The sequence below is a fragment of the Drosophila erecta genome, unplaced genomic scaffold, assembly GCF_003286155.1.
Source record: "Drosophila erecta strain 14021-0224.00,06,07 unplaced genomic scaffold, DereRS2 tig00000055-arrow-pilon, whole genome shotgun sequence".
NCBI lineage: Eukaryota > Metazoa > Arthropoda > Insecta > Diptera > Drosophilidae > Drosophila > Drosophila erecta.
Window position 1 is genome coordinate 2,915,217 of NW_020825200.1, and position 27,922 is coordinate 2,943,138.

Below are 27,922 nucleotides of genomic sequence, written 5' to 3' on the forward strand. Positions count from 1 at the left end.
CCTTGAGGAAACCAAACGAATTGTCACCCTGGTGCCAAAATCCAAGTCGGCAACTTGCCCAATGAGTATTTAATGCGTCAAACTGTTTAAATTTCTATTGGATTTTTTGTTTGGTTTTCCTTTTGACTTTTGTTTTGCCCACAGCTGTTGTTGTTGTTCTTTCGGATTGTGCAAAAAGTGACGCTCGGCTTTCAACTTTTCGACCATACACGGTAGAGGAGACGCTTCTGCGAACAGAGGACATGCACACCCGGGGGCACAATGCTAGCAGTCATGCTAAAATCATGGGAAAATCTTGCATGCAAATATCGCACTTCAGCTCTTTATTTCACTACTCAGAGTTGCAAAGATGTACAGATGCTATTCGCTTGTCCCACACTGTGTCCGCCCAGGCACACCACGCAAATGGTCATCCTGTGGAACCATTTATTTTCCACTTTGGCCAAGAGACAAAAACAACAAAATCATGCACACACGGGGAGATACCATAGATATATCCATGCGGGGACATATAGGACGGGAATCGGAATAAAAACTAAAGTAAAACGAAAAGTTTTTAGTTAGCTTTTGATGAGGGTCAACTCGAACTCAACGGGTCTGTGGCGCAATTTTCAAGTGCCCCGCCCCGCCGCCCGTCGCCCACCGCCCACAGCACCCTCGACAAAAAAGGATGACACACAATAGTTGGGACATTGTTTTTGACATGACTTTCTATCAAAAACAAATTTGCCCTTCTTTGTGCTTCTATTATTTTGTATTTCCCATTTTCCGTTTCCCATTTTTTCGACACAAATCGAGTCGAATATGTGGGCTAAAAGCGAAGAAGAACAGCAAAAACAAGGAAAGTTGCACATTGACAACTTAATTTGTCAAATTTGTTTACAGGTAGAGCAAAAAATGCACAAGTAAAGAAATTCTTTTGCATTGCAATTCTCATACAAATATTTGAATTCGCAAACCTTATTAACATCTTTTCTGCATGCTGTTCTTTCATTTGATAAAATTGAAAGACTGAACTATAATTTAAGCCCATTAAAGGTTTTTTTGTACTGCTAATGGTGTAGTTGTGCGATCAGTACCTCAAAAATCCCATTACCTTATTTGTGATGAAGGATATATGAGTGCGGAATAATACAAATGTGTCCGCTGGTGATGCATTTTCTGGCTGGAGCTGGGCCACAGCGGAAAACCGCAGCCAGACAGCCAACAAAATGATTGCATCTGACGCATTGTAAGCCGCAATCAGAAGACGCAACAAAAAGTTGTGATGATGAAATGTGCAAGCCCATAAAATCAATGCAACGCACACACTCACGCACTGCGGGTGGTCCTGCAACTAGGGGGTGGTGGGTGGAGGGGTGGGTGTTGCACGGCAGTGGGTGGTGCAAGCCGCACGAAGCGCTGTCAACTGCAGCGATTCAGTCTGGGCATTCGGAGCAACGCCAGCTGCAGGAAAAGCCAAGCCGGCAAAACCAACTAGCTGGCAGTGGAATCGCGGCTGCCACATGCCACACACCCACTTACACACACTTTCTCCGCTTTATCCGCTTTCTCGGGCTGTCAGTGGAGCTGGAGAGAGTGGGGCAACCTAGTCGAAACAATTAGGTGGAAATTAAATTTTACCAATCGCATGCAACATGCAACTTAACTTTCAGACCGACTAATTGCTGGCGAAAGTGAAGTCGTTTCGGGGTAAGCCGCCATGTCAGCATCAGTTTGCCACTACGGCCAAGTCAAATCAAGTAGTAAAGCGGTGGACGGTGGACAGAGCTCCTCCGGCTGCCCCATCAATGATGTATTTTTGATTGCAGCTGCTCCAAAACACAACAATCAGCAGAAATTGCGGGGGCGATGCGGAAACAAAAAGCAGACAAAATGCCAAAGCACCAAAACACAGAACACAAAACACAGAGTAGCAGCAATCATCATAACCTGTAGCTTCAGGCCAAGTGAAGCATTCCCGGCAAATGTATGAAAACACATTCGACTTTGAGATATCCTGTACAGCACAAGGTTTGGTAAGATTTGAATTGCCTATGGCTTACTAGTAAGCCCAGTAACCTGTTAAACATTTTAGCGACATTAGTTTCTTGACAGTCAAACCTTTTACCGGCGCAACATACCCTTTAAGTCCCTACTACTGGGCATCGAAATGGCGAAAAACAACTCCAAGTTGCTGTGAACCCAAGAGCGAAAGTTCACACTGAAATTGAAACTCGAGGACGGAATCTGTGGCATAATCTGAGGCACAAAATGGAGATGACAATAAATTCGATTCGATTTCGGTTTTGATTTAGTTTAGTTTGAGGAATTTAGGGGAGTATCATCATCCTTGGATTACCGCGCACCCGAGGCCCCAAAATGGTGATGTCGAGATGCCAATGATGATGATGATGATGATGGCGATGGCGATGGAAGCGATTGTCGCCTTATGGAGAAGGGAAAGTAAACACAAATAGATAACAGACAACAAATAAAAACCAGCAGGGCGAAATGAAAATAAGACAAAGCACACACAAACAGTCGGACGGATGGGCCGCGATTTTCTTGGCTACCCAACTCAGGATCCCAGAACGCGCCCAAGGACCTCCGCAGACCTCTGCAGCGCCATTGGGAAACACATTCGCCAAATCCCGCCCAGCTTAAGTTGGCTTTGAAATTTTGATTGAAAAAATCAGGGAAATCGGAAGGGTGCCGGGTACTGCGAGGGCAACTAAGGAAACTAAGTCAGACACATCCCTCAGAAATGGGCGACAAATAGCGAATTGTTGCCATGGAAATGCCGATAATGAGGGAATCGCAAATGGCGAGTGGCGGAACCCAAAGCCGGTCGAATGGCCACACAATCTTTGCTCAATAATTCATTTTCATTTCCCCACTGTTGCTGGTATTTTGATTTGGCCGAATTCCAATTATGGTACCCACTTCAGCTTAGTCGCCTTGTCCAACTTGGCGGCGACTGTTGATTCGCAGAGATAATTCCGCAGAAGCCAGCATAATTGGAAATGTAATGCAATGAACTCGGAAAATGAAAATAATCGCCAAATCGTGGATATCATAATACAGTGGTGGCCTCTCACCACATCGCTGAAAACTGAAATATAGCAGAAATATAGCAGATAACATCTTAACTTCGAAACTTCTTCATCAGCTTCATTGAGCTGCTTCACCAGCTTTTTAAAGGTATTATTAGGTAACTGGTCAAAATGTGTGAAAGGTGGCAGGTACGTTACGATACCTCTAAAATAAGAGTATTTTGCTCTGTCAATTAAATTCATAGCTTATTACTCATACGCACTGTTACCGCCGATCAAAAATTTACTCATTACGTTGACGTAGCGTAGACTCGAACCAAACACTACGTTGTTAAATATATACCATGGAACCAAGCCAGTCTGGTTTTAACATTTGCTAGGTATAATGTAAGTATACACAAAATGTAAAGTACAGGTAGAATATACGAGTAAGGTCGGATGAACATTTTTATACTTTTCCGGCACAAGATTAATAAATGTGTACAATTTCAAAACGTTGTTAACTACTTATGTAGGTCTTAAATTTATTTCTGCAAGACCTAACATTTATCCTTAAGACGTAAAAGCTCACTAATGAGTAGCAAACAGATAAAATTTAGCAGTACCATAAACCCGACATGGTCTTGCAATCGCTAATTAACACAAATGAGTTTTTCACGTGGAAACGCGTTCCAGCCGAAAGTCTATTGGGTTAAATCAAGTTCAGATTAGACTGGGCAACGCGATCACGTTTCAAGTACTACAGCCCAGCTTCCAGGGTCTAAATAGGCGTTAAATTGTTTCGTACTTCCCTTCGCCTGAAATCGCACTAAAACCGGTTGAGAAGGTGGGCGACCGTTTAAGATCAATACCATTAGCAATCGTTCAATTTGTTAATATAAAAATTGCAGGGCGACCAGAAGGAATAAGTATGAATATTTAAGGCTGTTTACCAGACAATGTAAGTATGAGCAGGTTAAGGGCATTTAACAGACAATGTAAGTATGAATAAGTTAAGGACGCTTACCAAACAATGTAAGAAAGAATACGTTAAGGACAATGTAAGTAAGAATAAGATAAGGGCAATTACCAGACTGGAAATGGGTTCAGTTTGTATGTTAAATAGGCGATCAGCCTGTATAAATCAAGCTAATGTTATTAATTAGCTACTGTTTAAAGGTAACGTTCGTCAGCCTTAACTATCTTAACTATCAAGGTAATTTTTAATTACCTCGTTTTATATAGACGAAAAAAGGTGAGCTGGTGAAAAAGCTGTTCGAAAACGTCAAATTAAGTTCAAAATACATCGATTATATACAATGTGTTGCGGCAAACAACGATTTTCAACAGCTTATAACAAGCATTATTGAACTTGAACGAACTGGAGTTTGCCTCAAATGCAAGTCCGATTCGAGAATAGCCAGTAATTAAATCATACACTTTGATAACAATTCATTCGCAAGCTCAAAGCTGTCACTTTAGTTTCGCATTGCACGTCAAATCGAACAGAGGCTAACGATATCCTTAGTAACGGAAAAGGTGATTAGAAAAACATAACCGAGGGAAATTAGAGAGCTTGCATTATTATTATTAAAAAGGGATTAAAAATAGCCGTGTTTTAATAAACGAAAATTCCCCACTTATGTTCTTCTTGGGAAACTTTGTTATCACAGCTCCACAGGCAAGTCACGACTGAACTTTAAACCTGAAATCAATATGTGTGCATCTATCAATTTGCTATCATATCCGGGTAGCTGAAGTGCGACATTGCCTATAATTTGCAACGATGGGGCCTGTGCCATCTGCCAACCAAACATTCTGGCAATGATTAAGTAGCCACACGTGAAGCGAATTAAGTCGTGGGCGTAGTGGATCTCCTAATATCTGGCATTAAGTCACTTCGTTTCAGCCGGCAGCACGGGACTTAACTTAAAATGTGCGCAATTAAAATCTTTATGGCTATGATATATTTTTAACACGCATACGAAGGCCTTTAATAACTAGCTTCAGGCTGATAGCATTCATTTAATATCGCACCTGCAGTAAACAGCCACTTAAATATTGTCTTCGAGGACCTCTGCTATCGCGGCGAAGTGGGCAAAGATAGAGGTGAGTGCACTTCCCGCTCAGTTCATTCAGAAATTGTGGCTAATAGTTGAGGCTGGCTATTTGCATATCGTCGTGACTGCCATGCAAATTATATTGCATTTATACATACACGTATTTAAAGTCACTGAAACCGCCGTCGATACTTTGCGAGTGGCTAGAACACTTGTCAGATCCTCTAAGCTGACTTGCAGTTCGATGTAGTCAATAAAATTGCAATTAGATACACGTAGTGCATTCATCAAATTGTGATCTTATTCCCATCACAATGGGTTTAGACAAGTGCCTATTGACTCTCCCAGACTTAAGTGATAAATGTTAATGTGCCTAATTGGCTGCGCTTGCAAACTACCAATTACAAAATCTGAGCTGCCCAGAACTACATTTTCAATGCCAAATATGCGCAAAGTTCAAGGGTTAGGTCAAACCAGTATGAATAGTAAGCTGGAAAGAAAGTGCCTGGCGGAAAGCATAAAAACTTGGAGACCATATTAAATTCTAAAATGCGAAAAACCAGTTTTCAACCTGGCTGGCCATGTCACATCTATAAAATAACTCGAGTTATGGACTCTTCAATACTTCTGCTTCAATTATAACAATCAAATGAGCTGTCAAGTTTCCTGATCGACGCTGTACAGGCATCGATAATTCAATGTATTATGGCTTCCATGTAAAAAAAACAGTGATTCAATCAACAGAGCTTCGTAATAACACCGTTCTTAATGCCTAAACGTGTTCAAACTAAGCGTTATTTAAGTAGTTTATGTTATCCGCTAACGTATTTATGTTTGTTTTGTATTTCAAACACTACTGGCTTTATCCAGATGACTTAGATCAAGTGTTACTCAACTCATTTACCTAAGCATCGCACTGTAACTTGCATTCAATCCCATAACAACTGATAATTGCCGAGCCTTGCGAATAACTTTCGATTCATTAAATGCCATCCCCAAACCATTTGCTTTTATAGGATGCAGTTCATTGAAATTTATCTAAGGTGCGCGAGTTGCGCGTTGGGTTCACTCAACCGTGACGCTGCACACGTCGCAAACCCCAACAAAACTCCCAAAGCGCCGACTTCTGGCCAATATAGATAGATATAGATACCTATACACGTATGTGGGCGCAGGGAGGGGCTTGGGGCAGGGGGATCTTGGCGGGGTCAGCGGCATTCCCATCGAGCTTTTTGGCGCTCAGCTTTTATGCTTCGTAGCTACTACATTTGCTTAATTCCGAGTTTTGTGGACTAGGAAGGCCAGCCGGTTGTTGTCGTTTCCAAATGTTGTACATGCTTTTTGTCAATGGGGAAGAAGATACTCGCAGTAGTGGGTTGTAGCTTCTCATGTTGCTTGTGGCAGTTGTATCTTGTAGCTATGACTGCTACTGCTGCTATGACTGTTGCAACTTCTCGTGTTGCTGGTTTGTTTGCTGCCCAAGTGGCCGCTGCAAGTGCCACTGCCACTGGCTTAGTTATTTTTACAGCTTTTTTCACTCTTTTTGTGGCTTCTGGTGTTTGCTGTTGTATCTGCTGGTTTTTGTATTCGTAGCGTGTTGTGTGCGCCACTCGCAGCGTACGATGTTCGATTTCAATGTCAATGTCAAACGCGATCGCGATCGCATGTCGGCGCAAAGCACGCAGGAAAATCTGCCGCTGACTTCGCGTCGATTTGTGGTTGCCTATCGTTGATAAGCCGCACCGCGGACTCATCCAAGCAGATATGCACACATAGATACAAAGATACTATATTTGGATTGTCTAGACTGCGCACAGACTTGGCATTTTAGTGCCCTCAAGCGGAAACAGGTTTATCCCGAAAAATGGGCATTCGTCGAAGCTAGAACTTTCAGAAATGGGCAACCAGATACTCGTGGATCTTGGTCCATCAATCAAAATGGTAATCAGTGCAACGAGCCAACCCATGTGTCATGATAATATTTATGGGCTATTAATTAATAAATGAGGCTATCTGTGCAAAACGTGTGCGATTCCAATCGATTAGCGAGTGCATATTATTACGCTTTAGATAAGTGTGTAATTCAACAGTTGCAAAGTGTTTGACTCGATTAAAAGTAATCACCCACTATTAAATCTCATATGTACCTTCTTAGGGGAAGGTTAACTTTGGAGGTGGAAGTGGTTAACTTTGCCTATCAGCTGAATATTTCACAAAAGTACAGATTGCCACAAAGCAGCAATGCACTTATTATGCGAAAATATTTGTATTATTGGTTTTGATTACTAAATAAAGTACTAATCAAGGGTTTGATAAGCCAATCAATAAGCAAGTACACACAACTAGCGGCAAGCTCAATATTAAACCAATAGTGCATCGCAGGAATGTATGGGCAATTAGACTTGAAGCTTGAATGGATCATCAAGTGGGACCCATTTAATGACCCATCAAAAAAGTAGGCTTATATGTGCAATCCCAGTCCACTTTCATTGGCGCTTACAGAGCTCTTATGGCCGTGAAACGCACTGTACGCCTATATATGGGATATAATGTAGCACAACGATAACAATCAACAAGCACGAGTATCTGTTTCTATTACGTCCATTATTATTGAAGTGCAAATAACTGTATTCCCCTGGGCGGGGTTTACAAATATAGGGTAGTATATCATGACGGACCCAGATATGTAACCCTTTTCAGCCCGATAAGACCGCATAATTAAAAGGGCAATCGGCGGGGCGGCAAATGCCACAGCCGAATGACATTTATTGTGTGACGACGCCGAATGCCACTGGAGTTTAAAGCCGCCAATTCGGAATTCCCATAGACAGCTTCTTAAATATTTATAGTCAAGTGTAATTGTCTATTATTAATCCACTGCATTGGCAATTACCATTCGCGTACTGAGGTGTGAACAAATTAGTTTCGAGTTAATTTGTTCGCTTTTTCCATGCATTCAAGGGTTGTCTTGCACCCACAGCAAAAGCTTAGCTACCAATATATTAATCACCCAGTCAAACTGTTATCAAACTGCAAGTGCACTGAATCGCCAGTAACGCGAACTTTGCCCGGCTATATATTTGTATGTGATAGGGCACTTATAATAGAAGGGTTCGAAGGCGATAAACCGCAGAGGCTACCGCAAAAAACATATTCAAGTTCAATCAGCCTGTTTCTCAAATGCCAAGTCGACCAGACGAGTAATTCCCTTTTCAAATGGCTGCTTAACTTCGACCTTCTGTGTCACATTATCACTGATTATATAATCAGAGCTAAGCACAAAATTACAGAGTGTGTTGCATGGATCCCGGCTGGAAGGAAATATAATAGATCTACTGGCTACCAGACAAAGCTGCAGCTCTATGACTTGCGGAACTGCGCCAATGAAATGGCAGTTGAATTTATCGGACATCTGATTGTACACTGCGATTGCCATTTGTTCAAAATAATATGAGCATTTTTCCTATAATTAATACAAAAAGCGCCAAATAAATTGAACTTAAGTAATCAGGTTTTCTGATTATAGTCCGCATTCTATCGCTGAATGCAGCAATACCCTTCGAAAGAGTAGTTGGCGAATGCGAAATGTGCATTTTGCACATTGTCCCAATCTGCGGGAAAAACTGAGAATCGAATCTGATTCGCCGCACAAATCACACGGCATATCATAAACAATGGGGCCGCGGCATGAAGAAGCGCCGAGAGACCGCTTTTATTAATAACATTAGGTACAGTGGGCCCTGCCACCGGGCGAACCGACGTACCGCTCTGCCCTACACTGCCCCATGTATCTATATCCACGCTGACGCCGGCAAATAAACTTCGAAAAATAAACTAGTCGAGCGGCCCGCGTTGTACTTAGCCAGTCGCTGTCTGAAAGTCGCCTCAGTCTCGCGTCGCAATTCGAGCGATTCGGAAGCGTTTTGTCCACGTCCGAGCTGAGATACTCGTATATATTCTTGGCCAGAGATATACATGGTATATGGTCGGTTCTTCTGCGCGCGTGTTACAAATCGAGAGTTTGCATATTTCCCGCAATTATAAATAAAATCATCAGTTCTTTCGCCGGTCAACAACTGTGGTGTGTTTTTTGGTGTGTTTCTATGGTGAAAAATCACGAAAATCACGAAAATCACGGAAATCACGAAAATCTCTGTGATCGCCAGATCTTATGTCCCTTATGAGCAAATGCAATTTGTGTGAGTCAGCAGAAATAGATGGAGGAAAATGATAGAATATCGGCAAATCAAATACGCACGCAAGTCGAACGGAAAACCTGGAATCCATCTATTCAAATTTATGCCACAAAAATCGTTTCGAAATCGAAAATGCACACCTTTTTGAACTGCGCCGGGGAATTGCTTTAATTTCCAGCTGTGTTCTATATCCCATTTTACACATTCTTCTTTTTTCTTATTTGGCACGTTCCCCGGTTTTTGTGTCCCGCTTTTCGGGGCCTTCGCCTCGCTTTCTGGGTCTTATTCTAATTGTAATGAAATCATACAGAAAATAGACCGCAGCCACACATCAACAAATGAGGCATAACAATTTATACTCGGCCGATTCCTCGCAGATCAAAGTTCGTTCGTGTGGAGAATCTATCACGGGGACTCCATGTCGGCTACGCAATTACGGCACGCCAGTAATACGCATACGCCCCGTATGTCGTACGGTTTTAATGACCACAATGTTTGGACATGTTCGCCACGGCGTCTTGATCAAATAAACTGGAGTATTTATTTGCATTTTATTAGTCAGCGATTATGCCCTGCCAAATTGTGATGATGATATCACCCGTCACCAGAGCGAACGGACATGGCCAGAATGGAATGGTAGCAGTGCCACAATGCCAAGATGGCCCCACCCTCGTGGACACGACGATGCCATTGTCACCACCGCAGAATGTGGGCCAGCAGGCTCCACTCGGTGGTTGGGGCGGCTCTTATTGTGGGTGCTGCTGGTGTGGAAAAGTACAATTTGTAATGCAATACCCACCGCTTTGCATGGGGCTTCAAGTTCGCGCCCCAATCTAAACATGAGTGCAAACAAAGTCAGTCATTTCCCATGCAGAGAAAGAAACAGCACAGAAAATTTAATATTTTATAGGGCAGTAATTTTGGAAATTACTAGATGGGTAATAGCTCATTGTATTTCACATAATTATAGATCAAGCATAGCCCATTTCGACCTCCAAAGCTTAAGAACTCGCTCTGCTTAAGTACCAATATTCCTGTTTAAACTCCCTCTTTTTTCTCTGAGTGCACATGACACACAGAGCATTTGGGCGTGAGGGTGCGGCTGTGCAAAAGGCTGACCCTCCTTATCATCTATTAGGGAAACAAACGACTTATCGGTCCTAGACCAACTGCACCAAGGAAATGGACGTGCCATCGCATTGAAAAGCGATCTGTTTCCAGTCCAGTTGGCCTTGAGTTCGGCTACGGATTCGGATCGGATTCGGATTCCTCTAATCAGCGGAATAGATGATCGCGGGCCAACAAAGTAGCCCAGAGCATAATTTGATTTCGTGTAACCTTGCCGCCACTTTATTCGTTATATCTCTTGGCAATAGAGTCACACAGTCGTATATGTGTGGTTTGGGTGGGAGAATTGAAATCTTCGGCTGGGCGACAGAAGAATTCTATTTTCGGATTATAAAAGCATGAATGAGCGTCACTTAGTGTCTTCTTGTCGCCCAGTTGTGTTCTTCTCTTGTGTAGAATTGTGTCGCCTTTCTCGCTGTTATCTCTTCGAGCGCATAAAAGTCTGTCTTTTCCAAATCCCTATCTATGTGGGGCAGCTGAATTTTTTGCGCTCTTGCAGCGAAGAAGTCTAGACGATAGAACCAGCTATCAGCAGGGGTCAAATTGATCGAGGTAGTTAGCCTGCAATGTCTGATTTGCATAGCTAATCTCTTGCGATCTTGGAAGTGATTAACTTACAACTTCGCAACATGGCCAATTATTTGCATGATTTACAACATTGTTGCCATAACTACACATAACAGCGATGCAGTTTCTATATGAAGTCAATAACTTACAAGAAATACCGGAAAAGATTGTGATAAGCACTTTGCCAAAGACCTTGTAAAAGCTGTGCAACCGGCAAGTACACTAGCTCAGCAATATTGGCCATTATTGCGACAGGAACTGGGTTCAATGTACATGCGAGTACTTTGGAATTTTCGCAAGCTTTCAAATGGCGTTACTAAAGCCGCTGACAGAACCGATGAAAACTTGACACCCTTCCTGAAGTTTTGACAGCCGATAATTGCCAAGTGCCGAGTGTCTTCTCAGTGTAAACGGCGTGTCGCGATCGCCGCATGAATGAGCTACTATACAGTATATTTGCATTTGGCCGTTACGTAAGCGCAATAGCGGCTAATTGAATGCAAAACTGTTTGCCCGACTGCTAAATCACAAAGGGTTGATAGCAGAATAGTAGACGGTTATAGCATCGGGTTATGCGATTATTTATGTTACTTGGCTGCCGCAATACCCTCGGATTGCACAATAGCTGATCATCATCATCATCACCGAGTTGGGGAACTTCTGCCATCCGACGGATTGATGGGCGGGCTGTTTCTCTTTCAGCACTTGCCGGTTTGTTTATACGATTTGTTGTGTTTATGCAAGACCAAGATTAGAACGCATTACTATGCCAGGCATCTGTTTTTTCCTAGCACCCGGAACAAAAACACTTGCAGATCGAATCGCAAGTGGAGAGTGGGAGTTCTATCGGATGAGTCATGCTCCTAAATGGATAAGAAGCTGGTATAAAACGATACCACTTAGAAGTGGGATTTACACTTAATATCCATTATTGGGCACTGAAATAATGGACTCGCCTGATAATATTGATCTAAAGCACCCATTTTCTTAGATTACTTCTTCGAGTGGCTAACTGTGCCTAAAACTACTGGACAACTGACCAGTATAACTCGCAGACCTTTCCCAATAGCTCACTTGCTCACTTTTGGATGCTTCACAGCCAGTAAACTGCGAAAACTCCGTTTGAAAACCGCCACATGGGTAAAATGGCAAAGTTTCGGGGAGATTCGCACGGAATGACTCAATTGAAATGGGGAAAAGTCAAAGGCAATGTTATTACAATTTATTTTAATTGATAGCAAGTGGCATTCCAGAGTTCTCGGCACAAGTGTGTGCCTTCCCAAGACAAGTCGCTGCTGTTATTGTTATTGCCATTGTTATTATTATTATTTGTTATTGCCGCTTGGCCGATAGTCGGCTGCATTTGTAATTTTATCGAGCCGCGGGTCAGCAGAGGTTTCAGTGGCGAAGGTAGGACAGCTATTATTAATTGACATTATTTTCCCCAAGCGAATAGATAACCATGGGAGCCCCGGACAGCTGACTGCCGTCCATAAGTGGCGGTGGATCATAATGATAACCTCATTTCGTGTATAAAATACTATACTTTATTTACTTGCCGCTTCCGTGCGCGCTGTTTTCATCACTTTTGTTTGCCCCGCGAAGGTTGCTGTGTGCAGCCAAGTGGCGTACGAAATCTTGAGCCATTAATTCAGCGGTCACGTAATCAAATTCTAAAGCCCCAAAGCTCGCAGCCCCAATTTGAGACGGACTTTTGTCCATTCACAGAAGGAATTACGCGGCGCGAGATTCGCAAAGTGCGAAACGAGAACAAAAACCATAAAGTCGGCCGCCAATTACAGTGGTCGCTCGCCAAGAGAAGTCCTCGCTCGCTTTTGGGGTTTTGGCCAAATAAAAAATTATGAAAATTGCGCTTGGCCTTAATTCGAAGCAGTTACTCTAAGGTTGCTGGTTTTAACTACACGGCAAAGAGCAGAATTACATTGGGCATTGCCATGAAGTTTGTATTACAGTTTTATGTAATTAATGCATACGCTGATGCCTTGACAAATCACTTTGAGCAATACTTACGCCATAGCGGGTGCGCACTGTAAGTGGACCTCTCCTTTGCACCTCTTACAACTCTATTCAGATTCACTTTTTGCCGGACTGTCGCCCAACCAGTTTTCATTTTTGCTCCAAGAACGTTCCTTTTTTCGACTTTTGATGTAATTTCGCAATTATCTGTTTCGCAATTTCAACTGCTACTTCTTGGCAATCCGTTCTGTCCACTTGTTGCGGTAATCGTGATCACCTAGCCTCTGAAAGTGAGGCATATGGCTGCCCCAAGCCCCATTGAGTCAGCACAGAAATCACAGAAATTACAGAAACCAGTGTTTCCGAGAAGCAAATGGAGATCATTCCAGTTAACACCATTTGCATACCAACAAGTGAGACGTTCCCTAAAGTCAATCGTAGGGCGATTTTCCCGAGATCATTACCATGTAATGGGTGTATTGTGGGCATATTATCTGCGAAACCGAAAGTCACGTAGTGGGTGTTTTCCCTGGAATCGAACTACGTGTGCCATGACTAATTGAATAATTTGCGGAAGTTCTTTGAAAACAGCAAGTGGCGCAGTGCGAGATGCACATTTAAATCAAACCTGGAATTTCGCGTTTGCGGTGGCTGTGTACACACAAGTATTTCAAATGTAATGGGCGAAAGTAACGAGTGGAATTCTCATAACAATTAGCGCAGAAGGCGATTGGGAATTCGCCTAAATGCGCCACTCTCCAACTTTTGTTTACAAAATCACAAGAATAGTATTTCGCACACCAATTCTGGTGGATTTTTGTGCACACACACATAGTGTGTGTTAGATGTTCTGGTTTTTGGACAAGGTCGTTCGCTGCTGTATCGTATTTATTTTTTATAATTATTTCCTCCACGCAGGTGTGAGTGACTGCGCTTAGTTATAAAAAGCTGTGTGGAAAGGCAACTTGTTCGTTGTTCTCGGCGGGCCAAAAATTTTAAATTTAAAATTGGAAATAGGCGACAACCGCATGACTTACTATAAACTTGAAATTTAACGCCATTCTGCCGGCTTGCTTGCGATTGTTGACTTCCAGCGCGTTTTGCATTGCCGAGCTGAGCGTTTTTTATTTATTTATTTTTTTTTGATTTGATATGCGAGTGTGCTTAGCGCTGCCTGATTATAATTTTTATACATTGTTTTTGTTTTAGTGTTTTGCTTTCAAGCAGCTGCGCCGACGCCGACGCCGGCAGCGACTGCGGCAGCGGCAGCGCTCCCCACTTTTTCAGTCGGCGTCGAGTTCTTCCGCAGTTATCAGCTGTCTGCCAACGCGGGCGCATGCGCAGATCGCAAGTTCGGTAGTTCGGTAGTTCGGTTTTGACTTGCCAGGTTTTCCACGCGGAAAATTCACAACAGCATAGGGTGCTGGTGGAAATTCGAGGGCCAGCTTGCGTTACGAAAATCCACGAACTTTGAGGTCGCTGCGCTTCGAGACGCGCTCCAGTTGGCGCCGCGGGGCATTTAAGTGATATAATTTCGATTCCCGCACACACACACACGCACACACACACACACAGGCACACACACACAAATTGCAATTGAAAACTGGGGCTAACCAGATGGTGGCTGGTAATCCATTATAATACTGTTGTTTGCCGCGCACAGCACAGCACAGCCACTTTGAGAACGATTTAAAGTGCTGTTCGCCGAATTTGATACGTGTAAATAATGTGCAAGGCGAGCGAGCAGATCGAATAAATATTCCGATAAGCTTCCGAAATAAATCAGCGTTCAAACGTTTCGTAAACAGCACGGGAACAATAAGAGTACACACAAAACACACAAAATGGATAGCAGCAAGTTGTTGAAGAATGTCTACGGCATCGACATTCACTTCGAAGATCTCGTCTACCAGGTCAACGTACCCAAGCAGCAAGGTAAGTGGCTCACAATGCCAAAATATGTTCTCTAATCAGTCGTTAAGAAAGCCAAAACAAGAGTCTGTGTGACTATTTCATTGGATGGAGGATCTCTTTGCGAGGTTCGCAGTTCTCCATGGACTATCTCTATTAGCACCGAAAGTGGGCCGGAAGAGAAGATCCCGGAGCACAGGTGCTACTCCTTGATAATCCGGAGTCAATAGAGCAGCCGCAATAGCGATTGCCGAAAATGGAGCACATTCAAAGATTGCGCACAAGTCTTAAGTGGAACAGGCAATCATTTCGTTAGACTGACCCATCCGAAACGTTGGCTTCTGCTTTATGATGTATGCAGCTTTAATGAGCGGTTTTACCTTAAAGCCTGCCTGCCTAATGGCTCCTTGTTGACCTTGTTAAGTGCCCGCATCTAAGAAAACCATTTGATTGGGAGAGGCTATGTGGCATGATATGGCCTAAACTATGAGCCAACCTGCGGGTTACACAAACTTAATATAAAGGTTGTAACACAAGCCGAACCTGCAATCAACAGTCACTTAAATGTTATAGCAACATATATGCACACTAATTACATTTTTATCTGCCACAATTGAAAAGTACTTTATGTGGCTGCCATTAAGTAACCACCTATGCTTGCCAACCATTTTGTATTCCAGAGAAGAAGTCGGTGCTGAAAGGCATAAAGGGCACCTTCAAGTCGGGCGAACTGACCGCCATAATGGGCCCCTCGGGCGCGGGCAAATCTAGTCTTATGAACATCCTCACGGGTCTGACCAAATCCGGGGTCAGTGGGAAGATCGAGATCGGGAAGGCGCGCAAGCTGTGCGGCTACATCATGCAGGATGATCACTTCTTTCCCTACTTCACCGTGGAGGAGACCATGCTGATGTCGGCCACACTTAAAATCTCCAACAAATGCGTCAGTCTGAAGGAAAAGCGAACGCTGGTAGGCACACACACATCTATATCTGCCATAAATTATAAATTCTAAATAGTAATGATTGATAACGCTAATTGACGATTATTTACAGATCGACTACTTGCTGAACTCACTGAAGCTGTCGAAGACGCGGCAGACGAAGTGCTCCAACCTGAGTGGCGGCCAGAAGAAGCGTCTGTCCATCGCCCTGGAGCTGATAGACAATCCAGCGGTTCTATTTTTAGACGAGCCCACAACGTGAGTGAGAGGTCCATTGTGGTCCTTGAAACCAGTTCCGCTCGGTTCATGATGCCAGATTGACACATTCCGACCTTTAATCACCCACAGCGGATTGGACAGCTCCTCCTCCTTCGACACCATCCAGCTGCTGCGCGGCCTGGCCAACGAGGGACGCACCATCGTGTGCACGATCCACCAGCCGTCGACCAACATCTACAATCTCTTCAACCTGGTCTACGTGCTCAGCGCGGGTCGATGCACCTACCAGGGCACGCCCCAGAACACGGTCATGTTTCTCAGCAGCGTGGGCTTGGAGTGCCCGCCCTACCACAATCCCGCCGACTTCCGTGAGTAGCTGCTGCCCAGCTGGGCGCCCTTCCCCACATGACTACTCATTTGGGATCTCCTAATTGGACCTGTTCAATACCAAAGTCGGGGCGTGTCATTAAAGGTGTTAATCATTTCAGTGCTGGAGTGCGCGAATGGGGACTACGGCGACCAGACGGAGGCACTGGCGGAAGCGGCCAAGGACATCCGCTGGAGATACGATCAGCAGCTGATGCAGGGCGAGACTGCCGATGAGCCCAGCGAGACGCAGGTGGCCAAGTTCAACGAATCGCAGTCACCCGGGCAGGTGCAGGTGCAGGTGCAGAAGATCGAGATCCAGAACATGGAGTCGTCCAAGGATCTCACCAAGCACATCTATCCGCCCACGGAATACATGCGCCTGTGGCTGCTCATCGGCCGCTGTCACCTGCAGTTCTTCAGGGATTGGGTAAGTTGCTTTTGACTCTCACCTTGCTCTAGACCGAATTGGATATCTAAACACCCTTTTGCAGACGCTCACCTACCTGAAGCTGGGCATCCATGTGCTCTGTTCCATTTTGATCGGTTTGTTCTTCGGCGATTCGGGCAGCAATGCCACCAAGCAGATTTCCAACGTTGGCATGATCATGATCCACTGCGTATACCTCTGGTACACCACCATTATGCCGGGCATTTTGAGATGTAAGTCGGTTTGAGTGTGCTACCATAGGCTCGCTTTATCCATATGATGCGTGTTGCAGATCCCGCCGAAATAGAGATCATCCGGAAGGAGACCTTCAACAACTGGTACAAACTGCGAACCTACTACCTTGCCACCATCATCACGTCCACTCCAGTCCATGTGAGTCCATGATCCATTCTGCAGGACATGCCAACACGCACTTATAATCTCCCACGCCTTTTCTAGATTATCTTCTCGACGGTGTACATAACGATAGGCTATCTGATGACGGACCAGCCCGTGGAGATGGAACGATTTGTGAAGTATCTACTAAGTGCGGTGGTGATCACGATTTGTGCGGATGGTCTGGGCGTCTTCCTGGGCACAGTGCTGAATCCAGTGGTAGGTGAACCCCATTTTAAACCAGAGCTAGCATTCTTTTCACTACGAACTTGCTTCGCAGAATGGAACCTTCGTTGGCGCCGTTTCGACGTCGTGTATGCTGATGTTCTCCGGCTTCCTCATCCTGCTGAATCACATTCCGTCTGCCATGCGGTTCATGGCCTACATATCGCCACTGCGCTACGCCCTGGAGAACATGGTCATCTCGCTGTACGGCAACCAGCGTGGCCAGTTGATCTGCCCACCCACGGAGTTCTATTGCCACTTCAAGTGAGTGAAACACAGCAAACTGAAGAAACGCAACATTATACGAGTGATTAATGTATTACCGATTGTATAGGAACGCTGTGACTGTCCTGCGACAATTTGGAATGGAGGGCGGCGACTTCGGACACAACATCATCATGATCCTCATCCAAATAGCGATATTCAAGGTTCTGGCCTACTTTACGCTGAAGCACAAGATCAAAACGAACTGAAGGGGGCTATACGCGTGTTCGCTTTAGTATTCGGCTTAATTTGAATCGAATGTGATTTTATGTTACTTATATACGATACGTATATCGCTTAGTTGCAAGTAAACCAACCTTTTATATACCGGCGTGTGATACTTTAACAAATGCAACGGACCATTGCAATATGCGTGTGCCAACTGTTGCGGCAACCTCTAAGCATAGCGAATCATAGTTTTTATACTGTTTATGTATGGATAATTAACCTTTATATACGTGTAATTATTTGTCTAGTTAACATAATTGTAAGAGAGACCTTTATGAACAAACGAAATAAACAAGAAGCTTAAGTAAATGAGTTGCTCATGATTTTCGATTGCCAAATGCGTTTCCAGTCTGGGGACACAGGCTTAAAGTCTGCAATGTTGCGTACTTAGAACTTAAATAATTTTTTCTGTGCCATTCCTTGCATATTTTTGAAAATCCGTTACGAATATTCAAAACTTTATGGATTAAGCTTGGCGCGTTAGTCATTTTGTGCTGCTCATATTTCCGTTGCAAGCGCTTTGGTCATCTGGCAGCACTGCAAGAGTATGTTAATTGCATTGATGTGGCAACACTGGCGCAGTGCAGAAAATTTCTTTGCTTGCAAAACAATAATAATAAACTTTCCTGATTTTAGTCGAATAAAAATAGAAAACCAGCGACCAGAAGCATCATAAAAGCACAGAAAACATGTTTCGATCAAGTTTCGACAAAAACTTAGGTAAGAAGCACCAAAACCCAGAAAGTAAACCAATGAGTAAAAATGACTCATCGAAAAACAAAAAAAGAAGAAAGAAGAAATTAAGAAGTAACAATAAAAAGGCGATTGAACTCGAAAACAAATGGAGATTTTGCTAAGCACACAAAGGCCTAATAACTACGCACTTTCCACTCGCAGAAAATGCCACCAGTCACTTGCGTTTGGAGCCCGACTGGCCCTCAATCCTCCTGATTTGCGATGAAATCAACCAAAAAGATGTCACGTAAGTTTCGGCGATTCCCGGTAATCATTTTAAACAAAAAACCTATGATTTGCAGTCCCAAGAATGCCTTCGCCGCCATCAAGAAGAAGATGAACTCGCCCAATCCGCACTCCTCCTGCTATTCCCTCCTGGTCCTCGAGAGCATCGTCAAGAACTGCGGCGCGCCCGTCCACGAGGAGGTCTTCACCAAGGAGAACTGCGAGATGTTCAGCAGCTTCCTCGAGTCCACGCCCCACGAGAACGTGCGTCAGAAGATGCTGGAGCTGGTCCAGACTTGGGCCAACGCATTCCGCTCCTCGGACAAGTACCAAGCCATCAAGGTAGGACTGGAACTTACTAGGAGATTACCTCGTTTTTAGGGCACAGTGACTAGTATTCTTGGTAGTTTTATCTTGAAAAAATATGGTAGGCTCATCTATGCATTACATTTCAATTATTTTCTATTCGAAACACCATTTTTAATAGAAAACCCCACTTATATATAAAGCAATTTGTATAGTTTTAGCCAGATCAGCATCAGTTATGTACTAAAAGCTCTAGTTTTTGCATCACCCTAGTATTTAGTTCAAAATCCGGCCCTGTGCTTGACCATTAATCTAATTAGTAGAGAACAACTGTTTGCCGTGCAGCACACGCCAGTGAAATGTCATCAGTTGAATAGAAATGAGCTCCGAGGAGGAACTAAGCATAGAGGAGGAATCCCTAGTAGACTCACTCACTCAAAGCCACTTACTATCACTAAAAATCCCATTTTCTGCAGGACACCATGACCATCCTGAAGGCCAAGGGGCACACCTTCCCGGAACTTCGAGAGGCAGATGCCATGTTCACGGCGGACACGGCGCCCAACTGGGCAGATGGCAGGGTATGCCATCGCTGTCGCGTGGAGTTCACCTTCACTAACCGGAAGCATCACTGCCGGAACTGCGGCCAAGTCTTCTGTGGCCAGTGCACGGCCAAGCAGTGTCCGCTGCCCAAGTACGGCATCGAAAAGGATGTGCGTGTATGCGACGGGTGCTTCGCTGCCCTCCAGCGGCCGACGAGCGGCAGTGGGACTGCTAAGTCTGGACAACGTCCGGCGGACAGCGACCTTCCGGCGGAGTATCTGAACAGCACTTTGGCTCAGCAAGTGCAGGTGAGTCACTCTGAAAAACAGCTATCCAATCGCAACAGATTGGAAAACAATTGTGCATGAGAAAAGAACTGCCAATTAATAGCAAAACCCTTTTTTTAGACACCAGCCCGCAAAACCGAGCAGGAACTCAAGGAGGAGGAGGAACTACAGCTGGCCCTGGCCCTCAGTCAATCGGAAGCGGAACAGCAGAAGCCCAAGCTGCAGTCCGCGCCAGCCGCTGCCTATCGCATCCAGCAAAGGTCTCCCAGTCCGGAGGCACCACCAGAGCCCAAGGAGTACCACCAGCAGCCCGAGGAGACTACTAATCCGGAGCTGGCCAAGTACTTGAACCGCAGCTACTGGGAGCAGCGCAAGATCAGCGAATCGTCCTCCATGGCTAGTCCCTCGGCACCGAGCCCCATGCCACCAACTCCGCAGCCCCAGCAGATCATGCCCCTGCAGGCCAAGAGTGCGGACGAAGTGCAGATCGATGAGTTTGCCGCCAATATGCGCACCCAGGTGGAGATCTTTGTGAACCGCATGAAGTCGAACTCGAGTCGCGGTCGCAGTATCTCCAACGACTCATCTGTGCAGACTCTCTTCATGACCCTGACCTCGTTGCACTCCCAGCAGTTGTCGTACATCAAGGAGATGGACGACAAGCGCATGTGGTACGAGCAGCTGCAGGACAAGCTCACCCAGATCAAGGACTCGCGGGCTGCGCTGGACCAGCTGCGTCAGGAGCATGTGGAGAAGTTGCGCAGGATTGCCGAGGAGCAGGAGCGGCAACGGCAGATGCAGATGGCCCAGAAGCTGGACATAATGCGCAAGAAGAAGCAGGAGTATCTGCAGTATCAACGACAGTTGGCCCTGCAGCGCATCCAGGAGCAGGAGCGCGAGATGCAGTTGCGTCAGGAGCAGCAGAAGGCGCAGTATTTAATGGGCCAGTCGGCTCCACCTTTCCCCTACATGCCACCATCGGCGGTGCCGCAACACGGATCGCCCTCGCATCAGCTCAACAACGTCTATAATCCATATGCTGCCGGTGTGCCCGGCTATTTGCCACAGGGTCCCGCTCCGGCTCCCAACGGACATGGCCAGTTCCAGGCCATTCCACCGGGCATGTACAATCCGTCAATGCAGCAACCGTTGCCGCCGAATCTACAGCCCGGGGGATTAATGCAACAACCCGCGCCACCTGGAAATCCCCAGATGATGCCGCCCATGCCCGAAAGTCAGTTTGCGAACAATCCAGCTGCAATCCTGCAGCAGCCCCAAGTCCCACAGCCGCAGCAGCATTCGATCGCCCAGCCTCCTCAAATGCCATTTCAACCGCAGCCTCAGCCGATGCCTGGTCAGCAACCACAGCAGATTCCTGGTCCGCAGCCACAGCAGATTCCTGGCCAGCAGCCTCAGCCAATCCCTGTTCAGCAGCCCCAGCCACCACCCCAAATGGGCCACGTAATGATGCAGCAGCACCAGCCCTTGGCCAACCAGGCTCCTCCAGCAGCACAGGCACCTCCAGTCACCGAAATCGCCAACAATCAAGTCCAAGCAGTGGCAGCTGCACCAGCTCCGCCGCAAAACGAACCGGGTCCGCCGCCCGTTAAAGCTGAGGAGCCAGCTACGGCGGAACTGATTAGCTTCGATTAATCCAACAATGTTATTCCATTTGTATTACCCTTCAGGGCTGGGTCAAACAGTTCTCGTGCGGTTTCTATGCCAAAAGCGTATGTTTTGTTTAGTCGATGCGGTTATTAGTTACTACGTTAAAAGTTTTTGTTGCGAGAAAGGAACATGCTAAATTTTAAGTTTAGACCAAATTTATGGAGGTAAAAAGACAGCTAAGAAATGCTGTACGAGATCTGTTTAAGTCGAGGCCCGCTCTTTTATCAAGTTTTAACCGACTAATGTTATTCCACAATAAACTTAACTTTGTATTTTGAGAGAATGATTGTTTAATTATCCACAGTGAATGCACAAGTAAAGTAGAAAAGGCTCTGCTTTCAGGCATCCGAAAGGGCAGCCACTCCAGGCAGAACCTTTCCCTCGAGCAACTCCAGGGAAGCTCCTCCGCCTGTGGACACATGTGAGACCTTGTCGGCGCCTCCGAACTTCAAGCAAGCGGTGGCCGTGTCCCCACCACCCACGATTGTGGTGGCGCCCCTCTTTGTGGCCCCAATTACTGCCTGCAACATGGACTCGGTGCCTTGGGAGAACAGCTCGTTCTCGAATAAGCCTGGCGGTCCGTTCCACACGATGGTTTTGGACGCACAAATGGCGCCTGCAAACATCTCACTGGATACCTGGCCGTGGTCCAGACCCATCATGTCCTTCGGTATACCCTGTGTGACATCCACGTAATCGATTTTATCCGGCTCCTTGTCGATCTTGTTGGCAACGACAAAGTCAATCGGAAATAGTATGTTCACATTCTTCTCCTTTGCCTTGCAGACTATGTCGTTTACCAACTTGGATCCCTTCTCGTCGTAGAGGGATTTTCCAATCTCCATATTACTGAGCACTTTGAGAAAGGTGAAGGCCATGCCGCCGGAAATGATCATGGCCGTCACATTGTTCAGGAGGTTCGTTATTAGCGGAATTTTGTCGGCTATCTTGGCGCCACCCAAAATGGCCAAAAAGGGCTTCGCTGGATCGTGGAGCACCTTGGCAAAGTACTCCAGTTCCTTGTCCAGCAGGAATCCAGCCGCTCGCACCTTGTAGCCATCGCCCATCATGGAACTATGCGCACGATGTGCTGTTCCGAAGGCATCGTTCACATAGATCTCGCCCAACTGCGCCAACTTGGCCCGGAATTCCTTGACCTTCTGGGGATCGGCCTTGACCTTCTTCTTGTTCTCGTCCTTGCTGCTGCCCGTCTCCTCGGCGTAGAAACGAAGATTCTCCAGCAGGACCAACGTGCCCTCGGACGGATCCTTCAAAGCTTCCAGTGTGTGATCACCCACACAGTCGTCCAAGAATTTAACCGGCTTGCCCAGCACATTCTCCAGCTCCTTGGACACCGGTTCCAGACTAAACTTTTGGTTCTTCTTGCCATCGGGGCGTCCCAAGTGGGAAGCCAAAACCTGATCAAAGACTTATGATGATTTAAAAAATTTATCTATATAGAAGACTACTACTCACTAAGGACTTGCATTTTTTATCCAGAGCATATTTAATACTGGGAAGTGCGGAAACAATTCGTTGGTTGTTGGTTATTTTACCATCTTTCATGGGTACATTGAAGTCCACTCTTAAAATAAATGTATAGATCATACAACTGGAACATCTCGCAAGGATACTCACCTCATAAAAACCCTTTTTCCAGCCACATCTACATTTTTTAAGCTCAACTTCTTTACTTGCTGTCCATTGCAATCGTTATTGCTAAAAAATCGTTGAAATGTTAATTTAGTGAATTGAGATTGAGCTTTATGACATAAAATCTGTCGCAAAAGAAGCATATTAAATACAATTTAGTAACTGTTTTTGACTGAAAAATAAAAGCATGATAAGGAAGTAAGTGTAAAAATAAATAAATTCAGCATTAACTATTTTTAAAGAAATTGGAAATAGTTGTAGCAAAATCGAACTGTACGGCAACACCAAATTAATAATACACCTCTCCACGATCTGGCAGCCCGGCTGAACATATGATTTTGATGAAAACACACGAAAAGGAGGGAAAAACTGGAATTGTTTGTAACTTGTTTGTTTTGCTGTTAAAACCCAAACCAAACCCAAGATGGGTGGCGGAGATCTAGTAAGTAATATCTTCCAACTTATTATCCGTTAAAAATCATTGATATTCCCCGCAGAATCTAAAGAAATCATGGCATCCGCACACGATGAAAAACCAGGAGCGCGTTTGGAAGGCGGAGGAGCAAGCGAAGATGGAGGAGCGCAAGCTGCAGGATCTGCGCAAGGAGATCAACGAGGAGCGGGACAGAGAGGAACTGAGGCGGCTGGGCGAAAGTTCAGGAGTGCTGAGCAATAATGGGGGAGCCGCCGGCGAAGCCAAGCTGGAGTGGATGTACAAAAGTGAGTCATCCAGGTGAATTACTAATTAAACCCACTAGCTTCATGTATATCCTGCTCCAGATAGCACAGAGCTGATCAACCGCGAGGAGTACCTGCTGGGCCGCAAGATCGACAAGTCCTTTGAGACTCTGCAAGCGGAGGAGAGCCGCCAGGAGCAGAACACGGTGGGTCTCAAGCAGTCCATCAACCATGTGGAACACGACTGTGTGCCCTTCTCTATCCGGACGTACCGCAATCTGCAGTCCAACGAACAGGTGGACATACAGCGCAAAACGCTCGAGGATCCCCTAATGCTCATCAAGCAGCGCGAGATGGAATCCCGCCGAAAACTACTTGAGAACCCCGTCAAGCTGAAGGAAATCCATCGCATCCTCAAGACTGAACAGGAACAAAAGGCAGCCAAGGATAAGAAGGTCAAGAAGAGCAAAAAGTCCAAGAAATCCAAAAAGAAGAAAAAGAACCGACGATCCAGCGATGATGAAAGTAATGACAGTGAGAGCAATGATAGCGACGATGATTTGGACAGAAAATTAGCCCGCCAAGTAAGCAAGCTTAAGGGAGACCAAGGTGAACTTAAACTGGACAAGCTGCTGGACGCCAAGTACCGCACGATTTCCAAGCAATTAGACATGGCTACCAAGAAAAAGAGCAAGAAATCCAAGAAGAAAAGCAGCGATAGCAGTGACGAGAGTAGCGACAAAGAGGAAAAGCCCAAAAGACAACGATCTAGGGAACCAGAGCCCAGGAGAAGGAACAAGAGGAGCCACAGCTCTGAAGACAGAAATCAGCGAGAAAGGCGCAGGAGCAGAAGCCCACGGGATAGAAAAAAGCGACAGAGCAGAAGCCCGGAACAAAGGCAGAGGCAAAGGAGTCCAGACGAGAGAAGGGAAAGGCGTAGGAGCAGAAGTCCCTTAGCGAGAAGGGAGAGAAGAAGCAGGAGCCCAGAGGACAGACAAACCAGACGGTATCGCCCAGATGAAAGCAAGGAAAGTTCAAGGCAGCGCGAGAAACGTAGGAGTAGGACACCAGAAGAGCGTTCCAGATCAAAACGCAGCAGGAGCCGAAGTTCGAAACGAGATGACAGGCGAAGGTTTGCTGAAAGGCCGCCCCAGCGAGGGGAAAGGGAACGCAGTCCTTCGCCCAGTCGTCCCACCGGCAAGCCTAAGCTAAGCGCCGCCGACCGAGAAGCTCGTCTGCGCGAAATGATGGACAACGCCACTTGGAGGGAAGCCGACCGCACCCAAGTTGTTCGCAAGCACCGAGAAGCGTACGCTCGTGAGGAGGCCCAAAACCGCGAACGAGACTTCGACAAGGAGTTCATTAACAAGGAGGTTAAGAAGGCCATTGCCAACCAGAACTCCATAGGCGATCGCATCCGGGCCAATCTCAACAACATACAGCGTACCGCCTCCTCAATGGACAGCAACTTTGCACGCAAATAAACTAGGATTCCTTTATTTCGTATGCATTATATGGTTCCGCAACAAATAGATTCAACACTTTTTAACGTCGTGGTTTGTGCTTACAAGATAAACGATGCGATTAACATTAATAATATGTACGCTTAGGCGCTGGTCAATGCAGCCACGCCTGGCAGTGTCTTGCCCTCCAGGAGCTCCAGAGAAGCACCGCCTCCGGTGGAGACGTGCGAGACGAGTGCCTCGGTGTTCCACTTGGCGCAGCAAGAGGCAGTGTCGCCACCGCCGATGATGGAGACGGTGCCGTTCTTGGTGGCGGCCACCACGCCGTCCATGATGGACTTGGTGCCGTTGGCGAAGTTGGGGAACTCGAACACACCAGGGGGTCTAAAAGGGGGAACCATTTTAAGAAGTTGTTAGCAGGACCTTCAGAAAGTTGCCTTATGCGACACCTACCCGTTCCACACGATGAGCTTGGCGCGAGCAATGGGCGCCGCGAAGAGCTCACGGGTCTTGGGACCCACATCCAGACCCATATGTCCATCGGGAATTCCGGCCTCCACGGTGGCCTCGCTGACGGCAGCGTTCTCGGCGAACTTGTCGCCGCAGACAAAGTCCACTGGCAGATGCAACTGAACGTTGTTCTTCTTGGCCTTCTCCACCAGTTTCTCGACGATCTTAGAACCCTCCTCGTCGAACAGGGAACCGCCAATCTTCATGTTGTTGAGGACCTTTAGGAAGGTGAAGGCCATGCCGCCGCCTATGATCATCTCGTTGACCTTGTCCAGAAGGTTCTCAATCAACTGGATCTTGTCGGCAACCTTAGCGCCACCGAGAATGGCCAGGAAGGGATTTGGTGGCTTGTCCAGGGCCTGCGAGAAGTACTTCAGCTCCTTGTTCAGCAACAGACCAGCTGCACGCTGCTCAAAGCCATCGCCCATCATGGAACTGTGGGCTCGATGGGCAGTGCCGAAGGCGTCGTTGACATAGACATCGCCCAGTTTGGCCAGGCTGGCACGGAACTCCTTGACCTTGGCGGGATCGGCCTTGACCTTGCCACCGCTGGCGTCCAAGCCCTTGCCCTCCTCCTCCACGTAGAAGCGGACGTTCTCCAGCAGAATGACGGATCCTGGGGCGGGATCCTTGCAGGCGGCCTCCACCTCGCTGCCGACGCAGTCGCTCAGGAAAATCACATCCTGGCCGAGCAGTGTCTTCAGCTCAGCGGCCACGGGTGCCAGGGTGTACTTGATGTTCTTGTTGCCATCGGGACGGCCCAAGTGGGACATCAGCACCACCGACTTCGCTTTCTTGGACAGAGCCAACTTGACACTATCCAAGGCGGCGACGATCCTCTGGTTGCTGGTGATCTTGCCCTCCTTGATGGGCACATTGAAGTCCACGCTGCAAAGAGGCACGGGCAATGTTTATGCAACTGAACTGAATTTCACGGGAGGATTCGCTTTGCATTACCGCATCAACACCCGCTTGCCCGCCAAGTCCAGGCTCTCGATGCTCAGCTTGTTGAAGGCCATCTTGGGATTTTTCTGGATTTTCTGGATACTCCTGGTGCGTACTAACAAGCTCCGGATTGCGATACCACTGATTCGGCGAATCTTCTTCGTTCGCAACTGCTGTGCGGCAATGTCAGCGCAAGGTCATTTAGTCGTTAGGCCGCTAGGGTTGCATATCGACTTCCAGGGCGGCAATCCGGGGCAGGCAGTTTTCCGGCGATTCCTACGTACAATGCGCAGGACACAGATGGGAATACTCCAATTTTTGGGGCCGAAGTTGATATCGGGGTGTATTCTCGTTCGAAAGTTGGATAAAAGTTGTACCAGCCAAATGCAACTCTGTGTTTGGCGCCCAAGTAGTGTTGGTCAGTGCCGTCAACGCAGTGCTGTAAAGCATCCATTCCCCAAGGGTGTCGAAAAAGGGTCACAACTCAATGCTAAAATTTACAAATTTATAATGTAAAATCTTAAAATATTTTCCCATACTTGCCCTAAGTTAAATTTGATTGGTAAGTGACAAATATAATCACTTTCACCATAAAATTTGTAGCCGTATTTTACGTATTATTAGCAACCCCTTCGAACTATTTTCTTCCACTCCCTTGAATGTCTGTTAAGTTTAAACTGCAGAATACACAGATAATCCGTATTATTCCATTTTTATTATAAAAATATATACTTTTTTTATAAATATAATAAAGACAGCGCTTATTATTATTATCAATTATTTTTATTTAATATACTGAAAAATCAAACGACGATGTACATGCATATGAACATGCATACATACATATATCGGTGTAACAGCCGCCCCTTTGATGTTTGTATGTCAATATGTAATTATTGAATAAATGGTTTCTGCTCAGGCCAACAAAGACAAATCACACAATCATTCTCGGTAGCCGTTGTTTTATTTTGGCTGTGCAAACGGA

General features: G+C 45.9%; 5 protein-coding genes across 8 annotated transcripts; 3 read left to right on the forward strand and 2 right to left on the reverse strand.

Moving 5' to 3' along the window:
• Positions 1 to 8,937: 8,937 nt before the first annotated feature.
• Positions 8,938 to 18,236, forward strand: LOC6543183 (ATP-binding cassette sub-family G member 1). Of its 4 annotated transcripts, none has more exons than XM_001968414.3 (11): positions 8,938 to 9,167; positions 14,606 to 14,877; positions 15,534 to 15,823; positions 15,909 to 16,054; positions 16,145 to 16,383; positions 16,504 to 16,811; positions 16,876 to 17,044; positions 17,104 to 17,204; positions 17,271 to 17,426; positions 17,488 to 17,696; positions 17,767 to 18,236. In XM_001968414.3, exons 2-11 carry the CDS (start codon positions 14,787 to 14,789, stop codon positions 17,903 to 17,905), a joined length of 1,848 nt encoding a protein of 615 aa, XP_001968450.1. In that variant the 5' UTR covers positions 8,938 to 9,167; positions 14,606 to 14,786; the 3' UTR covers positions 17,906 to 18,236. The 4 variants fall into 4 exon arrangements, with proteins under 4 accessions (XP_001968450.1, XP_026834684.1, XP_026834683.1 ...); XM_026978883.1 differs by having other exon boundaries at positions 14,751 to 14,877; XM_026978882.1 differs by having other exon boundaries at positions 8,938 to 9,155.
• Positions 18,237 to 18,466: 230 nt separating this feature from the next.
• On the forward strand, positions 18,467 to 21,966 carry LOC6543096 (hepatocyte growth factor-regulated tyrosine kinase substrate). Its single transcript, XM_001968415.3, has 5 exons — positions 18,467 to 18,644; positions 18,822 to 18,906; positions 18,962 to 19,226; positions 19,667 to 20,041; positions 20,141 to 21,966. The coding sequence occupies exons 1-5, from the start codon at positions 18,614 to 18,616 to the stop codon at positions 21,671 to 21,673; spliced, it is 2,289 nt and encodes a 762-aa protein (XP_001968451.1). The 5' UTR covers positions 18,467 to 18,613; the 3' UTR covers positions 21,674 to 21,966.
• LOC6542950 (phosphoglycerate kinase) lies at positions 21,965 to 23,494 on the reverse strand. Its single transcript, XM_001968416.3, has 3 exons — positions 23,327 to 23,494; positions 23,165 to 23,273; positions 21,965 to 23,106 (listed from the first exon to the last, which is right to left on the reverse strand). The coding sequence occupies exons 1-3, from the start codon at positions 23,482 to 23,484 to the stop codon at positions 22,027 to 22,029; spliced, it is 1,347 nt and encodes a 448-aa protein (XP_001968452.1). The 5' UTR covers positions 23,485 to 23,494; the 3' UTR covers positions 21,965 to 22,026.
• Positions 23,495 to 23,631: 137 nt separating this feature from the next.
• Positions 23,632 to 25,568, forward strand: LOC6543341 (pre-mRNA-splicing factor CWC25 homolog). Its single transcript, XM_001968417.3, has 3 exons — positions 23,632 to 23,783; positions 23,839 to 24,061; positions 24,122 to 25,568. The coding sequence occupies exons 1-3, from the start codon at positions 23,766 to 23,768 to the stop codon at positions 25,501 to 25,503; spliced, it is 1,623 nt and encodes a 540-aa protein (XP_001968453.1). The 5' UTR covers positions 23,632 to 23,765; the 3' UTR covers positions 25,504 to 25,568.
• On the reverse strand, positions 25,501 to 27,423 carry LOC6543134 (phosphoglycerate kinase). Its single transcript, XM_001968418.3, has 3 exons — positions 26,950 to 27,423; positions 25,936 to 26,880; positions 25,501 to 25,866 (listed from the first exon to the last, which is right to left on the reverse strand). Exons 1-3 carry the CDS (start codon positions 27,009 to 27,011, stop codon positions 25,626 to 25,628), a joined length of 1,248 nt encoding a protein of 415 aa, XP_001968454.1. The 5' UTR covers positions 27,012 to 27,423; the 3' UTR covers positions 25,501 to 25,625.
• Between the last annotated feature and the right edge of the window lie 499 nt (positions 27,424 to 27,922).

What these genes read in the sequence shown, in the direction of transcription:
- LOC6543183 (XM_001968414.3), top strand. Translation starts at nt 14,787, where the DNA reads ATGGATAGCAGCAAGTTGTTGAAGAATGTCTACGGCATCGACATTCAC. An exon ending in TTTTTAGACGAGCCCACAAC is followed by an intron (nt 16,055 to 16,144) that starts GTGAGTGAGAGG and finishes AATCACCCACAG; the next exon opens with CGGATTGGACAGCTCCTCCT. An exon ending in TGCAGTTCTTCAGGGATTGG is followed by an intron (nt 16,812 to 16,875) that starts GTAAGTTGCTTT and finishes ACCCTTTTGCAG; the next exon opens with ACGCTCACCTACCTGAAGCT.
- LOC6543096 (XM_001968415.3), top strand. Translation starts at nt 18,614, where the DNA reads ATGTTTCGATCAAGTTTCGACAAAAACTTAG. An exon ending in AAGTTTCGACAAAAACTTAG is followed by an intron (nt 18,645 to 18,821) that starts GTAAGAAGCACC and finishes TTCCACTCGCAG; the next exon opens with AAAATGCCACCAGTCACTTG. An exon ending in ATCAACCAAAAAGATGTCAC is followed by an intron (nt 18,907 to 18,961) that starts GTAAGTTTCGGC and finishes TATGATTTGCAG; the next exon opens with TCCCAAGAATGCCTTCGCCG.
- LOC6542950 (XM_001968416.3), bottom strand. Translation starts at nt 23,484, where the DNA reads ATGCTTCTTTTGCGACAGATTTTATGTCATAAAGCTCAATCTCAATTC. An exon ending in GGAAAAAGGGTTTTTATGAG is followed by an intron (nt 23,274 to 23,326) that starts GTGAGTATCCTT and finishes ATTTATTTTAAG; the next exon opens with AGTGGACTTCAATGTACCCA. An exon ending in ATAAAAAATGCAAGTCCTTA is followed by an intron (nt 23,107 to 23,164) that starts GTGAGTAGTAGT and finishes GTCTTTGATCAG; the next exon opens with GTTTTGGCTTCCCACTTGGG.
- LOC6543341 (XM_001968417.3), top strand. An exon ending in GCTGGAGTGGATGTACAAAA is followed by an intron (nt 24,062 to 24,121) that starts GTGAGTCATCCA and finishes ATCCTGCTCCAG; the next exon opens with ATAGCACAGAGCTGATCAAC.
- LOC6543134 (XM_001968418.3), bottom strand. Translation starts at nt 27,011, where the DNA reads ATGGCCTTCAACAAGCTGAGCATCGAGAGCCTGGACTTGGCGGGCAAG. An exon ending in GGCAAGCGGGTGTTGATGCG is followed by an intron (nt 26,881 to 26,949) that starts GTAATGCAAAGC and finishes GCCTCTTTGCAG; the next exon opens with CGTGGACTTCAATGTGCCCA. An exon ending in AAGCTCATCGTGTGGAACGG is followed by an intron (nt 25,867 to 25,935) that starts GTAGGTGTCGCA and finishes TCCCCCTTTTAG; the next exon opens with ACCCCCTGGTGTGTTCGAGT.